The 17,722-nt window shown below is 48.9% G+C and overlaps 1 protein-coding gene across 1 annotated transcript in view; it reads right to left on the bottom strand.

Moving 5' to 3' along the window:
* GNAI3 (G protein subunit alpha i3) overlaps nucleotides 1-17,124 on the bottom strand; it is a 33,557-nt gene extending 16,433 nt beyond the window's left edge. The window contains exon 1 of the mRNA XM_052815836.1: nucleotides 16,881-17,124. Coding sequence (XP_052671796.1) covers nucleotides 16,881-16,998 — 118 coding nt within the window. The 5' untranslated portion in view covers nucleotides 16,999-17,124. The remainder of the gene's footprint in view (nucleotides 1-16,880) is intronic.
* Nucleotides 17,125-17,722: the final 598 nt, after the last annotated feature.

The raw sequence follows: 17,722 nt of genomic DNA, 5'->3' as shown, positions 1-17,722 counted from the left end.
CTTGCCAAACCTCTGCAGACCTGAGGGCTCCAAGTTATCCCTGTCTGTCTGCAAAATAACAGCTAGTTAATCTGTTTTTCACAGCTTTCTCTCTTGAACCACAGAGCACTCACAAACCATGTCCCCCTCCCACAGGCACAAGGCAGAAACTACCTTTGCACACCCGTGCAGCTGCTGACACGCTTGCACAGCTCAGTGCAGCAGACGCCTACTTCAGGATTCAAAACCATCACGTTATCACAGTTTACTGAGCTCTGCAGTCAGCAGCAGTGGAGCTGCACTGCCTGCACGCATGCCTGTCCCAGCCATGAAGCATGTGAAAGGCATGCACGGCGTTACTGCATGTCAGCAGAAGCAAAGGTCCTGAATTACTCTACCTCATGCGACCGCAACAGCAGGAGTTCACTGCAAACGAGCCAGACCAGCTGCTGGCTTCCGGGCTCCTCAGCCTGAAAGGCTCAATCTGAGCCGCAGAACTGGGTTTGCTGAAGGCAAAGGAATGAAGTTGAGCCTGCCTGGATTTGGATATATGATTCAAGAGATCCTGAATGGACTAAAAGACCCAAACTCTCATTCACTTCTAGCATCAAGGCACCAGATGTTTCAGCCTGCAGAGTCTACGCAACGCAGCAGTGTGCTAACCCAGAATGGCACTGCTAAAGCAAGGTGAGCTTTGCTGGAAGAGAAAAATCATGTTTAGATTATCAGACCAACAGGAAAAAAAGAGACCAGCTTTCAGGAATGCCAGGCTGTGAAAACTGGGCTGTGGCATATTTCTCCAGAAGAAAAGCAGAAAAGCTTTCTGGTGATACCTTTGGGAAGCACGGCTTCCAGGAAAGAGCTTCCCAAGCCTCTCGCAACACCCCGAGAACACTGCATTCCAGTTTCACTCTCACATCCTACAAGCCTCAGGAAGGCCAGCTCCTAGGAACAGCACCGTGAACAGGGTGTGAAAGCAGCAGCACTTTTTAAAAAAGCAGAATTCACTTCTCAGTCTCACGACTTCGTGTCATATCATAGAATCATTTCGGTTGGAAAAGACCTTCAAGATAATCGAGTCCAACCATTAACCATGCCCCCTAAACCATGCCCTGGAGTACCCTGTCCACTCACTTTTTTAGTATCTCCAGGGATGGTGACTCAACCACTTCCCTGGGCAGCCCATTCCAATGTTTGACAACCCTCTCAGTAAAAAAATTTTTCCTAATATCTAACCTAAATCTCCCTTGCCTCAACTTGAGGCCATTTCCTCTTGTCCTATCTCCAGCCACCTGACAGAAGAGACCAGCACCCACCTCACTACAACCCCCTTTCAGGTAGTTGTAGAGAGCGATAAGGTCTCCCCTCAGCCTCCTCTTTTCTAGACTGAACCACCCCAGATCCCTCAGCCGCTCCTCATAAGACTTGTGCTCAAGGCCCCTCACCAACTTGGTTGCCCTTCTCTGGACACGCTCAAGCAGCTCAATGTCTTTCCTGTAGTGAGGGGCCCAAAACTGAACACAGGACTCGAGGTGCAGCCTCACCAGTGCCGAGTACAGGGGAACAATCACCTCCCTGCTCCTGCTGGACACACTATTTCTGATACAGGCCAGGATGCGATTGGCCTTCTTGGCCACCTGGGCACACTGCTGGCTCATATTCAGCCGGCTGTCAACCAGCACCCCCAGGTCTTTCTCTGCCGGGCAGCTTTCCAGCCACTCTTCCCCAAGCCTGTAGCGCTGCGTGGGGTTGCCGTGACCGAAGTGCAGGACCCGGCACTTGGCCTTGTTGAACTTCATACGACTGGCCTCAGCCCATCGATCCAGCCTGTCCAGATCTCTTTGTAGAGCCTCCCTACCCTCGAGCAGATCGACCCTGCCTCCCAACTTGGTGTCGTCTGCAAACTTGCTGAGGGTGCACTCGATCCCCTCATCCAAATCATCAGTAAAGATATTAAACAGAACAGGGCCCAACACCGAGCCCTGGGGAACACCACTCGTGACCCGCCGCCAACTGGATTTCACCCCATTCACCACTACCCTCTGGGCTCGGCCATCCAGCCAGTTTTTCACCCAGTGATGTCGGCAGAGGAACCAAGAAATCAAACCCCTGAAGATACGAGGTTGCTCTGTAGGGTTTGTGTTTGTGATAGGTAGAAATTATTCCCTTGCTTGGAATTTTGTACACCTTTTAGCCTGCTTATTTCACATTCCTTCAGGTTTTTTTCCCCAATATCACTAGTAAAACCCTTTTGGCTGATAAGGGAAGTAAAAGCACTGGCAGGAACATTAAGATGCAGGTGACAGTGGTGGCTGGGAAGGAGCAAACAGAACTGCTGCTTTCTGATCAGTTACACAACAGCAGATACAAGCAGCTCATTCACCAGTGGTGAACAAGTCGTGCCAACCTGAGCCCAGACCTGTCGTTGGCAATCGGGACTGAATGAGGACAATGCAGCCTTTACAGCCATGCACTTGTATTTCCACTCCCGAGTTCATCCCAGTCAGTTCCCAGATGTTGGTGAAGATTCCTGAGGATCCATTGCTGTATTAAATTACAACAGAAAGTTTCCCCAACATGAGACAAGGTCATTTTCAAGCTGAAGGTGCATTTCCTATTTGCACTTAGACCACTTCAAACCAAACAAGCAGCCAAATATTTTTACAGCTCTTGGTGGCTAAACAGAGCAGATGCAAATCAGCCTCTTCACACAGTAAGAGCTTTCACAGTAGGACAAGCACTTTCATGGCAGGTTCTCAGGCTGCTAAATAGGAGGAAATTCAAGTCAAATGGTGCCTTAACTCATTATACCCATTTGCAGGTGTCACTGCGTTGTACCTTCATGTGGGGTGGCTGGACAAGGATTTCTATTTCTTTGGATCCATTTTGCACAAGAGAATATAGGGGCAACAAGAGAAACACATTGGTGTTCAACAAACAAGTACCCAGCCCACAGCTCCTGGGGGTGCCACGGCGAGGATATACATCTAAGAGCACTGACACCTTTAAATGCCAATTGCTCAGATACCGCCTTGAGTTTATCTGTCTCGACAAAGGACCGTAACACTAACAGCTGCACCACACAGTAAGAAAACTGTTTCCAAGGTAGGGCATGTAGTACAATTTAAACCGATTAGCCTTTAGTTTAGGTTGAAGGGTTACCAGATTAGAGCCTCTCATGACCAAATACTTCCGGGCTGCCAAGTTAAATGTCTGCAAACCAAAGAATTTCAACTTTTAAATTATTCCTAGGCATAAGGCAATTCAGTATTTTGTTTTTCTTCCCTCAAGCCTTAAAGAAAAGCTATTGCTGGTTCAGCCTCAAGTAGAGCGTGCAATATAAACTAGATTCCACCTTCAGAGCCATTCAAGAAGCATTAACAGGGATGAAAAATGAAGCACGTTTTAAGCAGAATGCCCTAAAATCTGCTCAGATGTTGGAGTTAACACCTTCCACCCAAGCAAATCCTGGGGCCTGAAGCACACCATGCCAGCAGGGCTCCCCACTGCAGCCCGCAGCCAGCTATGGCAAGACTCTGTCTGAAACCAGCAGCTTGCAGGAAACATCCTTTCCTTTAGCAGGCAGTTTTTCTTTTGTTATCGCCTCCTCTCCCAGCTGCCAAGATGTCTGCGCCTCTCCTCCGGCTGGCACAGATTTTAACACAGACGGCATCAAGAAGGGCTTGGGAATATCTGTGTGCTCCTGCTACAGCTCCTCCAGCACTCAGCACAGCAGCATTTGTGGTCAGACGTGAAAATGTTAACGCTCTATAGACTCAGCACTTCCACCCTGGGAGGAACACAAAACCTCATTTTTATTTTCCACAGCTATCCTCCACATTCCCCATATTAAGATGCTGCGATTTGAAAGCTTCGGTGTCCCAAAACAGTGGTGTACAGCCCAGAGTCCCAACAGGAGGAACTTAGAAGAGACTTTTTGAACATAGCCTCTCTGGCTTTTATTTCTCATTGTCATATTTGCTGTCATTTCCTCCTTAGATTATCTTAAAATAATCTGCTGCTGCAGCAGGCAATGCTGAACTTGTACTACCTGTCATTTGACTGACAAAACAATATCAGATACAATTATGCCATGACAACATAGCCAAGTTGGTTATACAACACTAATTCAAACCATATTCATTTAACTCCTTCCCTTCTTATTTCCAACCCCCACACACTTCAGTGGAGTTTAAAAGAGCAGCAATCCACACTCTCAGTGGAAAGGATGCTGGTTACTCACCCTATGACTTCTAAGGGATTAGCAGAGGTAGGAAATAGTGACCCACATCCTCTAAACCTCTCTCCTTACCAACATACAACCCAGAACTGGCTCCTACAGCACACACTAATGGTGGTCACAGCTACAAGGGCACGGCCAAGCATAAGTCACCTCCTCTGGGACATTATTCCTAAAGGAGTTTTTCTTGATGTTCCAGGTCCTCTCACAGACTCACTCTCTACTCCTGCAAGAGCCATCCAGACAAGGTACCTCATTAAACAGTCATTTAAAAACGTCTGCCCTCCAGCTCCACAATCATTTGCTGGGAGCTCCTGCTGGGGTGGCAGCTGTTTGCCGATGAGATGGCCAACGTCAGGCACAGTCTCATCTCAATTGCTCAGAAAAAAAGCATTAATACTGCCCTGGTCTATTCTGAGGTATCTGTCCTACATCCTCCCACACAGAATAAAGCTTTTTCAGGGGCCCCTCTCACTTTATGCCTATGCTTTTACTCTTATCTTACCTCCCACCCCAGACAAGGTCCACAATCATTTGCATTCTACTCTTACTTTCCAGCCCGAGTTTCAACATCTCCAGGTCTCACTCTGTTCTTTGAGGCTTGAAACTTCTCTAAAACATTTGCAGATGTGCACACCGCACAAGCTGGTATTCTCCTATTTCTAAGTCACTGGAGTGGCTCTAAAGGGTTTGCATAAAGAGATCCATATTGGACCTACTTGGTAAACAGCTTTTAATCTGCACCCTTTGTTCCCTGCTATCATGCAGCTTCATTTACCCTGATGCATGGTGTTTACACTTACAGTGTGGCTTAAGCCTTCAGTCACGTACCTTTAGTAGGGTAAAAAAAGAGAGTAGGAATTTAAATGGTACTGAAACACTGCTCCAACCTACAGAAAACTGATGCTTCGCATTAGAAATTAAGATGACGAGTGCAAGTATAGAGTTACACTGAAATTCTTACGGACTCCAGAGGCAAAGCACCCAGCCTCTGGGATCACAGGCAGGGACCAGATGGGGAGCTAGAAAGAGTTCAAAAATCATGAAATATGACACCGTATCTTACTGGGTTCAAAAAATATGAAAGTCAGAGCATTACTTGGACATTTACCACTGTAAAAGGAAAAGCAACCTTTCCTTTTTGCTCCGATTAGCACAGCTACACAGGGATCACATTTCGTCACAAGAAACCTAGGCTGACCTAAGCAGGGATGTGTTAACTCCATGGAAAAATTGTTTCAGAAGTCTTAACTTCTCTTTTCCCAAATTAGCAGCAAGGAACCTATTTATCCCACAGCTCTGCTTGCACACCCTAGACATGAAGAGCAGCTAATCTGTCACAACGCATTTGCTGCTTTTTATTGTGGTGGCTTGCCCCACTTGATCGATGCACACTCTGCAAAAATTCAGTGAAGTCCTTGTTCTTCAACACGTCCTTCAGCTAGCAACCCTACCCTCCAGAAACCAGCCCAAGCCAGGAGGCACCGCAGCTCCTGCAAACCCCCAGAGCTCACCCCAAACCATCCGAGTAACACCCCAAGTGCTTAGGGGAGAGCTTGGCACCATCGGACAGCGCTGAGCTCCCTTCTGCTCAAAGGGTGGCAAGCCTTGTATGAAGTCCTACAGGCAGATTCCCCCTTTTCCCTCTGGAGGGGGAAGGGACAGGGGAGGGAAGCTTAGCAGCTTTCAAGCCTTATTAGTACTGGTCCTGGGAGAGCAATGCATACAAAGGGGGGAAATTATCACCCAACCACTTCCCCCAAGGAAGCCAGAGGCTTTCCTGTAGCAGGAGAGGGGAAGCCAAGCAACTCGGCATGTCCACACGCTGGAGATTACAGGGAAGAGAGCAACAAGTAAACTACTAAAACACAGCTTAGACTGGGAATTACAGGTCTACGCAACTACACACTGGATAAAATGTTTGCTTTTAAACCAATTACTTCTTAATTCACCCTGCTTGGGAAACAAGGAAGGTAGGTCAAAGACTACCTGCGTCTTCCAGACATGAGCTTCCAGTTCACTGCTTCAGAAGGTACTAACAATCTTATTTTAAGTTCTTTTTTTCTAAAGCCTTATCAAAACTGCATTAAGCTGTACTTCAGGTGAGGAATTCCACACCCCACCCCCCCCCAATTAAGGGGAAAAGCCCTGCAGCATCTGAAAGTTTCTGAAGAGAAACCATGTCACTGCTGAAACAAATTCTTACTAGAGACAGAGAAGAGATACACCTGGAATATCCATTAAAGTACAAGCACGGAAGACAAAAATTAGCGGACTGACATGTTTCTGATTTCTAGCCTCTAGAGGAGAGCATGCACAGCTTGTAACTACAGCAACAGCCCGTATCGGCTTTAAAATCTCAGCAGGGGTTTGGCAGAAACTTTGCCAGACCATTCCTGAGGCAGGATGATGCTGCAACCCTTGCTGAACTCTGAAATCCACGGGAATTTCTCAGTGTTTCCAATATCTCCTCTTGAAAGAGCTCGGGAATAACCCCAGACGTTTCACTTGAAGAGCTTGAAGCTGCAGGGCTGACCCTTTTGTGCTAAGGTGTGGCTATAAAGTGACACTGAATCGCCTGGCTGTGGTTACAGCCCACCTGCAAAACCCAAAACTGAACAATCTCCCCTCTGACAGACTAAAAAGGAGCCAAAGCAACGGTATGACAAAGCTGTCAGGAGTCCAGACCCTAAAATATCAGGGGATTCATTGCAAACATGGAGCAGGAGCTATTCAAATCATCATAAACCCCCATGGATATCTCCCTGATAAAACAGATGTTTCCTTTTGTCAACATTTATCCAACATCCCACCCTAGCAAATGAACACGAATACCTCCCCATATACACAAACACGCTCCTAATGTAGTTTTCCACAATGCTGCCCTCCTGGTTTGTATTCCACCTGGAAAGGCTCTTAGACACCCTGCACATCCTCCCGTAGCCCTTGTACCCGTGCAGCTGCATTTCTGGAAGGCTGAACTACCAGGTCCTCTTTCTCTTTGCCGCTTCCCTCCTGGTTTCCAACCTCATCATGCTGAATTCAAATCCTGACATCCCCACCTTCTTGTATATGTATTTCTAAGCAAGGACGAGCTGCCATCCCTGCTAACATTCATCCCATCTACCCTTGTCGAGACTTTTTATTTCAATGCACCCCTGGAAAGCTCTTGAATATCACAAGGCCAAGAAGCATTCAACAAACTGCAGAATCAAACGCAGTGAGAGCGCTGTGCAGGGAATCAGGAAAAGGGGAAAAAACATTAGAGAAAGCAGCAGAAGTATCGTATCATCAGGCCTCAAATACAGTTATTGTTAGAAAAGTCAACAGGAACCGGGACAGCTTAGGTTGACACTTAGGCTTTTACAAGAATAACTACACATCGGAAAAAAACAATATATACAAATAAAATAGGGCATATGGGCTGACTAAAGCTTAACTTTGGAGGTAAGAGCCAATGTTACAGGACAAACCACTTAAACTTGTCGCTGCCTCTGGATGAAATAGAGACAGAGTGTCATTTAAGGAATGCCATTTTGAAAACATAAGTAACACAAGTCCTAGGACCACCTCAACAGGCTTTCAAACTAAACGCAGTGTACTGCTTTGCCTACTGGCTTACCTGGGCTGCAGCTGATACAGTTCCCCACACACACCCAGAAGGCACCTGGAAGATGCTCAGGAACAGCAGCAGCCCCGGAAGAAGATTTCCCAACACGGAGGCGAGTGATACAAGAGCTGTGACGGGGTGGCTCTGCCCAGCCCAGCCTGCGAACCACCCCACTGTGGTACACGCCAAGGAGCTGCACATTTCCACTTCATATGCTCACAACAGATCACAGGCACTTCGTGCTGCATGCAATTGCACTTATTTTCCATATGAATCTAATAACATCCCCATATGAAAAAATCAGGGAAAGAACTAGTCCTACATACATCGTTCAGCCATTCAATATGCCTTAAAATGTTGTTTGCATAAGCCAGAAAAATTAAGACTTGAAACCATAAAACTGTAAATGCCTCAGTGATGAACATTAACCCCTGAGTACCCAAGCATTATGTTTTATAAGCCTTTTTTGGATTTGCCTTGAAACTGTCGGGGCATTCGCCTTGTTTTACATAATGGCTTTGAACATGTAACGATTGCTTTAAAGCTTCTGCAGAGATTTTTAACAGGTGCCTTACAAGAGAAAGCCTTCAAGCACTTGGCATGGCAACTGCCACCACGCAGGGCAGCACTGAGGCCAAAGCGCATCTATCAACCCAAGAGAGCATGCCAAGGAGTCAGTGCCAGCATGGGGAAGACCAGCAACTGATTTAATTTGCAGCATTTAAAGCAGACATCGTACCACATCCCAGCCTAATGGCAGCAAGGGGCTGGGAAATGCTGGGTTCAAAGCACCGGCTCCACTTCACACTGGAGTGCAGTTAAAAACATCCTCTGACCATTCAGAAGATTGAGATATCCCCAGGAATTCTGCACCAGTCCTGCCGACCACCGGGAAACACTGGCCTGGTGGAACTAGCTGTCTGCTAATGCACCATCACCCACACGCAGATCTGAGTGACCATTGACCTCGCCGAGAAATTGCTTAAGAAGTTGCAGAAATAGGCACAAAATCATGCAATTACAAAATTGAAGAGGTTAGGAAATTTTTTTCCTGATAAAATTAAAGATAGAAGCTGGAAAAAGGAAAAAAACTAATCTTGGAAGGCAGGCAGATTGTTTTTTTCCCCTCCTCGCATAGGTGTTGCACTAGATCTTAATGACCATGTAAACTTGCAGAGGCACAGCTAAGTAAGAGGAAAACTGGTTTACAACCACTTGTAGCCATGAAGTGGACAGACAGCAACTGTTGACGTTCCTCCATTGTCATCCCTCAAGCACCTTGTCTTGCTCTAAATCTAATTTTGACAATAAATGTCAAAGCAGTGACTCCACAAGCAAGTCTTGCGGTGAATACAGGATACTGGTCTTACAGGGGATGGTCTTCTGCACTCAAAAAACTGCAAGGCTAGCGTGCAATACTATTTGGGCATCCTGAACTTTGGCAACGTCCCTTTTTACCTTTGATACAAAATAATTTCTTGTGCAAAAAAGTATTTTCATCCACGCCCAGAATCAAATCAAATTTCAAATTCGATTTAGGAGAGGGACACTAACAACTGCATTAACCTAACCTCAACCCTGCAGCACAGCCACCACCCGCACAGGGAAGAAGGGCTGTCACAACTGAAACTGCTGATAGCCACAAACTCAAACGAGAAAACATCTCCCTGGTGGAAACAAAGCCTTTCATTCCCACCATGAAGTGGCCAACTGGCCCAAGGGTGAGAATTGTAAATACCAGCTGTGACCTTCTCCTCTGTGAAGCCAGCACCAGCTACGCTTATGGTAGGATGCCGTAACAACCTGCACTGTTGCCAGCAACCTGTATCCTAAATGCTCAGCCAGGGAGCCCTGAATTCCCTCCTCTCCAGCCAGAGAGTTCAAATCCTTTCTGAAGTCAGCTGCAAACACCTTGTCCTCTACAGGAAAAGGCCCCTCTGCTGCACTTCAAGCTACGCAGCTAAGAGCCAGCCCAGGACTTCTGGTTTGTAGTTGTTTTTGCAGCTCTTTGAACAACACTCCTGGGAGTGCTTTAAACTAATTGCGCCTGCTGTTGAGCAGCGTGGACTCGAGACACCCACCGATACACAACACGCTGCCACGACATGTCTTTTGGCTGAGGATCAAATGAACATCTCTCCCGGCTGGGCCTCCCGGGCACCCCTTTCTCACCAACAGCTCCTTATGTTCAGACCCATGTTTTTATGCTCTTTACATCAGACCTAAGTTTAAGCATGAGGAGCAGCTTCCAGTGAAGCGCTGCAGCATGTCACAAATGCAGCAAACATCTTCCCTAACCTGTTGTGAGAGTTGTCCTGAAGATGCACTCCACAGCAGCTTTTTCATCCTCCAAATGCCATGGAATAACACCATAATACCAATCCTTCTTGGGCAGGATTCACACAAGTGGATGCTCTTACAGAGATACAGGATAAAAAAAGGCACTGCCTGGTCTGCTTGGATACTAGCATGGGTGGAATAAAACAGAGAAAAGCCTATAAAATGGGAATTATATCAAAAAGCAACAGATGACTTGGAAGGGGAGGGAATGGTGGGAAGAGAGGGATATGGAAAAGATTTTCATTAGCCTCGTCTCCCGAGTATCGAGTTTCTTCTTGTGATGTGCCTGTTTTTAAACAGTCAAACATCCACTGAATCTGATGCAGGGACAACAGTCTTGAATTGTTAAAAACACTTATCAAAATAAGCAGCCGGGTGGGGAACAGACTGTCAGTTCCCCTGCTGAGGGAAAAGCTCATTCCTCAAACATGAGGGAGTTCACCGCAAAGACCCCAAAACACAAAACTACAGGAGGCTGAGCTCAACCGGCACCTCCACTCACCCCAGAATTCAGATCCTGCTCGTTGTTTGTTTTTAAAGATAACCCAGCCAGTGCCACCCTGGTAACGAGGGAAGGTTAAACAAGGCAGAGAAGTTACCAAACACCAACTGAGAAAACATGAAATAAGAGACAGGCATGGGATCGCTGCCATCGCTGGTACCCGTGGGGGAACAAAAGGTGACGGCACAGAGGCGGGGTATCACCCGAGTCTCGCCACCCGGTTTACGAAGAACACACTAGAAAAATAATCAGCATCTGCCGGTCATCTCAGATGCAAACCCTGTTTAAGTCATTAAGAGATGCTATTTGATCCCACTTACATGAGGAGCAAGTGTCTTCTGTATCTGAAGTGGGGAGCATCGTGCCTCTACAGCTGTAGTTACTTTAAAAAGCCACGTTCTAATTAAAAAATTCTTCTTCACAGCACAGTCTCCTCTTCCAAGAAAAGTTATTTCAATGCTCTGCCTCAGAATTTAATGAAACTTGAACCATGTCCAGAGGGCTCTTGGAGGATAGGATGAAATCCCAGTTCCCCAGCCAGTCACTCCATGTGTATTTGAGCTGTGTGTTATAAATTGTCTGTCCTCGGCTCCCAGTGCTGGGCCCAAACATGCTTGTCTGTCTGTCTTTACACAAGCATGTGATGTACACACAAACCCAGGCAGCATCAGCCAGACAGAAGACATCCCATCCCACAGCTGGCTAATGGCATTGGATGTGACATCATGCAGAAAACAGAAGTTCGCACCCAGGCAGCAGCATCCAGCGTGGCAAGATGGTCTCTTTTCCAAGCTGCAGTTGCCCTGATTAAATCACAGCTCCTCAAAAAACTAGGGAGGTTAAGTCACCCTGAAGAATTATTGTTTTGTAGATAAGAAACATTTCGCCTGCCCTGCATCTGTTTTTGGTGGGCAAAGGGCAGAACAGAAGACAAAGCAGAAGGTACACAGAGATCCTGTGCTTGGTCCTCACCCAGGCAGATGGGAAAACACAGCTGTAAGCTGTAGCTCTGACATCTGAAGACAGGGAAATACCAGCACCAAGACAGATACTATCTCCATCTCAGTAGAGGACAAGTGCATTGGGTCCTCCAAGTTCAAAACACAGACAAGAAGTGCTGTGTCTTTGGAGAGATCTGACCCACTATCAAATCGTTTCCAACATTCTCTGCTCAAAGGGGTCACCAGATGGCTGTGACACTTCTGCACAAAGATCGGGATGTCTCAGACACGAAGAGCACCTTTCACAACCCAAGCTGGGAGTCAGGCACTGAAGTGATCTCATCACAACTCCCACCGGTTGCCTCTTCAAACTAATTGGATTGAGGTATTTAATTTTTGTCTTATGAAAACGCAACTTGGGGCTGAGCCCGACTGCTGGATGTGTGAGAAAAATCTTCACATGGCCACGAGTCACAAGATACACACCATGTACCTCAGAGAGCTGGTGGGAAGAAAGCTCCAGATAGCTCAAGGATCAGAAAGGACAACAGCTCCCTCCAGGTCCCCCAAGCAGTGTCCCCACGTCAGCTCCAAGCTGGAGATCTATGTCCAACCTCAGAGCTTCATGTCACCCTTCAAAAGGCATTAAGCAACTCCAGAGCCAAGGAACAGCCAGGTCTGACACCCTGACGGTGGCTCTGAAATAGGGACCCACAACAAAGGTGCTGTGCTACTAGAAAAGCTACTTCTGCTTAATGATATTATAAATAGCAGCAACAGCTTTCCCCTGATTTGCATCCCTAGAAGGCTCTTTTCTATGTTTTACCAAAACATGACCAAATCTTGTTAAGTACCAGTGCTGAGGAAGCTTTGGTGAATTTGGGGAAAAAAAGGTTGGAAAAATCAGTCCCAGAAAAAAGCTGAGGCCTCCAGGAGCAGTAGACCTTGCAGTTTGCTTGGTTAGTTATGTAGATGAAGGCTATTTTAGAACAAACTTATGCTTTTAATTATTTTTGCATGAATTAGCAGGACCGCTTCAACATAATTACACAGAGTATCTAAACCCAGTAAAATTGTTAACAGGCTGAATAACGGTGTGTTTTAGGCACAAACAGTCCAACACTGGCTGCACCTGCACAGCCAGAGCCACAGAAATGCCATTTGCACAGGCCAGTCCGGGTAGAGGAGCAAAACTGGCTGGATTTGGCAACAGGACAACTTTGTGCATCCAGCAACAAGCTTTGTCACTCAATGTCACACAAACCCCTCCCCAAGACACAAGCCGGCACAACATGCCAGACCTTCTGAAAGGCGCTGGAGAGAGGAGCTAAGGATACAGGCTGGCACCTAAACTAACCAGGAAGGGTTCCTGCGCCCTCTTCCATTTTGGCTGTTCATCCCGACTGGAAAAATCCCACAGGTTTCTATGTCAGCAAAATTGCGTGTCTGTGCCTGCAGAATAGCATTTTCCTGGAGGCAAATTAAGAGAAAAGAGGCAGTGTTTAGCAGGGGGATTTGAGCAAGGACTCCCAGGCTGTTCCCAGCCTCCCAGGAGCACTGGCTTTTCTTGCAGAAAGTGTTTACCTGCTGCTGCGAACTGGTGCGTGCAGTCATTCAAACCATACCCAGTGCCAGTTCAAGAAGAGCCATTGATGCCATTTGCACACGAAGCAACAATTACATCACACAGGCAGGGGTTGGCATGACCTTGGGTCAGTCACTATTCAATGCTCAGGTTTACTTTTGTTTTATAAAAAAACAAAAGCTTAGGAGTTGCTCAACATGCAGAGTTGTGAAAGGGAAACATTATGAAGTGACTTGAAATCCCCACGGAGAAGCTGCCACACAAACAGCTCCAGGATTACCTTTACCCCAACAATCCCACAGTTATCAAGCTATGCGAGACCACCTCTGCCAGCACCCAAACCACCTCCTGGATGCAAGGTGCTGCAATAATCCAACCTAAGAAGCTCCTGGAAGAAGGGAGCGCACAGCTGAAATTCTCTCTCCTTCCTCCTCTGCCCAAGAAAAGAGGATGCTTATGGAAGAGGGGAGGAAGTCAAATGCACCAAAAATCTCCTGATTTTGGGTCTGTCGCTAACTCACCAAGCTCTCCTAACACCCAGGGTGGGTTAACAGCAGAGCTGGGAAGGAACAACCCTTTGTACAAGCACGAGCCTTTTCTTAACCTACATAATTCTGCAAAGCCCAAACTAGGCCAGTTATTTTAAAAGAGCTGGGCAAGAGCGTATGGACTCCAAACTTTATCTATAAAGAAATACATTTCTTCTAAACTTCACTGCATCAGCAGTACTGCAAGAGGCTCGCTCCAGTTACATAAACGACCGCATGATCTCTTACAACCAGTTAATGATACGAGACACTACGTATCCTAGACATTTTAATATTATGTTATGAAAAAAAAAACACTTGCTCAAACAATGGAAAAAGCTCATGAACTTTTCCATCAGCTTCTTGATGCCTTACTGAAAGGACATTTGTTCCCACTGCAGATATTTTTCTTCCGGCAATTAACTGTTTTGTTTTACCTGCACATTAACAGGGCTGTATGTGGGGAGAGCACATTTCAGCATTCCCTTTGATCATCAGGAATCATTACACTAATTTTTAAAGCTAGAAAACCATGACATTTGAGGGAGATTGCGGGTTATGGCCAGGTGCAAACCTGATCTGAGATAGGTGGGTTTTTTAAATGAGGGTAGATACAGATCACTACTCCAGTGTCACACGGTGTGCAAGTCCAATTATTCCGGAAGAGCTTCTCTGGAATAACAGTGTGCCCAAGCCCTTACCTTAAGACAAGCTCAGAAGAGAGCAATCAGGTATTTTGCTGCCATCCAAAGTCAACAGCAGTCCAAAAGGCAGCTGCTACTTGTACTGTTAAAAGCCTCACCTAGCCTCTAATGCTTTGAAACCGATTATAGTACAGTCTTTTGGATACTCCCTCCACTCTGTCATTTGCTGACGAGGTCAGACAGTCTTGGCCCCAAAGCCCTCAGTGCCTTTTCAGTATTGCCACAAAGAATACAATACCGCCAAGAAAAAACCTGACATACAAAAATATGAAAGAAGAATTATTCTGTCCAGAGAATTTGCAAGTGTTGCTTACTAACACCAAAACAAACACCTGGAAAAGAAAGGATTATCTTGACACGCAGCCAAGAAGTCTTCTACATACACACAAGTTCACACACCTCTTGCAAAGGTACAAGTAAAACCAGACTAAATGGAAAAAAAAGTATTCTTAGGACAAGGATCACTTGGAAAGCAGAATTGTTCGTTAACACATCCCATTCTAACTGGAGACACTCAACACCATTGTTCTGGTCCCCACGAACTCAATCTGCCTCCCTGAGATGGAGAACATCAGCGTAACAAAAAAACCAACAACCCAGACGTTAGAAGAGGAGGACCTACGTGACCAGATGGTCCACCTACCACCCCACACTGCGCTGCCTGGTCCTGAGCTCACACGAAGCTGCAAAGAAACGGCACAGGAGTCAGTCCTTATCCGGCAGGCTTTAGAGACGGGCAGCTTTTGCCTCCTCCGCACTCTAGTTATCACTCATAAGAACTTCTAAACACGGCTACCAAAATGTGGACCAAATACAGCAAAAGTTCTCTCCTAAAGAGAACCTGTAATTCTTCTAAAGAGAAGTATTCCATTCAGCTTTTCTCAAAACCCACTAATGCATTTTAGCTGGAAAAAGTAAGAACACAGAGAAGTGACACTTCCTTTCTCAGCTGTCTGTACATACAGAGACTGCAGCAGGGCAGCAACAACAACACTGGTTTCATACTCCTGCAAGCTCTGCAGAACCAGCTTAGCTATGGCAGAGTATGCCAAACTGAAATCATCTTCTGTGTAAAGTCAGATCCTATCAGACGATCTGGGGCAGCGTGAGGCACACAGCACCCAGCGTGATTACCATACCCCTGCCAAGGCAGCTCACGCACCAACGTGGGCACTTCTAGCCCAAGAAACACGGGTGCCCAGGGGCCATTTTCACCTGACTACCTGATAAAAGGATTTAATTCCACTACCCCATCCTGAGCAAAAAGCTTAACAGTCAAGCCCCAACAACATACTCTCTGTATCCCACCAGGAGCAAGAGTTCTCCCTTCCTTCTCTGTCCCACGAACCCAAAGATGAAAGAACGCCTGCATCAGCCCAATGAGTGCCTTCTGCTCAGAGCCCCAGCCCAAAGCCACCAAGGAGGGACCGTCCCCCAGGAGCAACCAGGAGGGAGCACTGGTAACATCTAGGCTAGAAACAGAAGAGTTATTTCATCAGGCAGCAGCTGGCTAGGAAAAAGCCCCACCCCAGGACAGCAGCACACTCCCCTCGCCCCTCTGTGAGGGCAGCACAGGCAGTCACCTCCGCCCTCGCCCCAGGGAGGGGATCGGGGACCCAAGGTGGGGTGATGGGACAGGACCATACCTAGGGTCAGGGACCATGTGGAGAGCCAAGCCCTCCACAGTGACACAAAGGCAGAGCTGCCACTCTAAGTAACCCTGTCCCAGACCCCCCCCGGACTTCCCAGTCCCTCCCCACAGCTCCCCAGGTTTCCTATTGGGATCCTGTCCCAGCCCTTCATTTTCCTCACACCTCCCCAGACCCCCCAGGGATCCCTCTGGCTTCTCAGGACCCTCCCCAGCACCCCCCCCCCCGTCCCTCTCCCCACCACTCACCCTCTACAGATCTTTCAGCCTCACAGCCCCCTCCTCATTCCCCTCCTTGCCTCAAGGACCCCCTCGGACCCCCCTAAAGCCCTCCTGAGCCCTGAAAAGCCCCAACGCCCCCTTCCCAGGGGCTCCTTCTCCGTCTCCAAGCCCCAGAGACCTCACAAAGCCCTCAACCCTCCCGGCGACTTTCCCCAGAGCTCCCTCGGCCCTCTCAAACCCCTGCGGGCCCCGGGGACGCCCCAGCTCTCTCCCACCTCATCCCTGAGCCACTCCGGCGCCTTCCTGAGCCCGGGAGACCCACAAACGCCCTGGATAAAGCTTCCTGTGGCCCCTCAAGCCCCCTCCTCGGTGCACACACGCCGCGGCACTACAGACCCCAACCTCTGCCGTCTTCACCCCCCCGCCCAAGCCCCCTCCTGAGATCGGGAGACCCTCATCCCCCCGCCCCGCAGACCCCCCCCACGGCCCTCTCACCCCCCAACACCCTCCCCTGAGGCACTTTACCGCCCCAAGCCCCCCCACCTCCCCATTCCTCCAAGCCGCCCCTAGCCCCCTCCTCACCGAGCAGCAGCAGCTTCACCTCCTTGGCCGCCTTCTCGCCGTCCTCTCGCAGGTTGCGGTCGATCATCTTACTCCGCTCCACCGCCGCCTTGTCCTCGGCGCTCAGCGTACAACCCATGGCGGCGGGCGGGCGGGCGGCCCAGCCGCCGGGAGCGGGATGGGAACGGGGCCGGTGCGGGGCTGCGCCTCTCGCCTCCCTCGGCCCGGGCGGCTCCCTGAGGCGGCGCCGGATATCCGGTCGCCCCGCCGCGGGGCACGCCGGGAAATGCAGTCCTTCGCGTGGCGTGCTGGGAGTCGGAGGCGGGACTTCCGCCTCAGTAGAGCGGGGAGTGACGGGAATGAGGCGGGGATCGCCCCCGCTTCCGCCTCGGTGGAGCGGGGCATGATGGGAATCGGGAGGGTTGACGCGTCTTACTTCCGCCTCGGTGGAGCGGGGCATGATGGGAACTGTAGTCCTCAGTGGGGGGGTCGGTGGGGCCCACGCCTGCCCCGGCCCCCCACCCGCCCCAGCAGCCCCATGTCCCGTTTCCAGCGCCCCCCACCCGCCCCACGCGCACCTCACGAGGGGGGGCTCTGGCCCCTCGCACCCCTCGAGGGACGGGCCTTGGCCCCACGGCTGTGGGGTGGGCACTGGGGGGGGGGGGGGCTGGGGCGCTGGGGAAGCGAGGGGTGGCCCCAGAGCGGACGGGCGGTGTCCAGGTTCCCCGGTGCTGGGGAGGGGGCTCAGGGGGACCCCGCTGCAGGGGAGCTATGGGAGCAGGGCCACCCTGCTCCCAGCCCCATCTGGCTGTAGGGGGCCACACAGGGGTCAGGGGGACCTGGGGGACCCCCCCCTCCTGAGG

Source organism: Harpia harpyja, chromosome 19 (assembly GCF_026419915.1).
Source record: "Harpia harpyja isolate bHarHar1 chromosome 19, bHarHar1 primary haplotype, whole genome shotgun sequence".
Taxonomy (NCBI): domain Eukaryota; kingdom Metazoa; phylum Chordata; class Aves; order Accipitriformes; family Accipitridae; genus Harpia; species Harpia harpyja.
The sequence above is the reverse complement of the archived record's forward strand: the minus strand, read 5'-3'. Positions and strand labels throughout refer to the sequence as shown.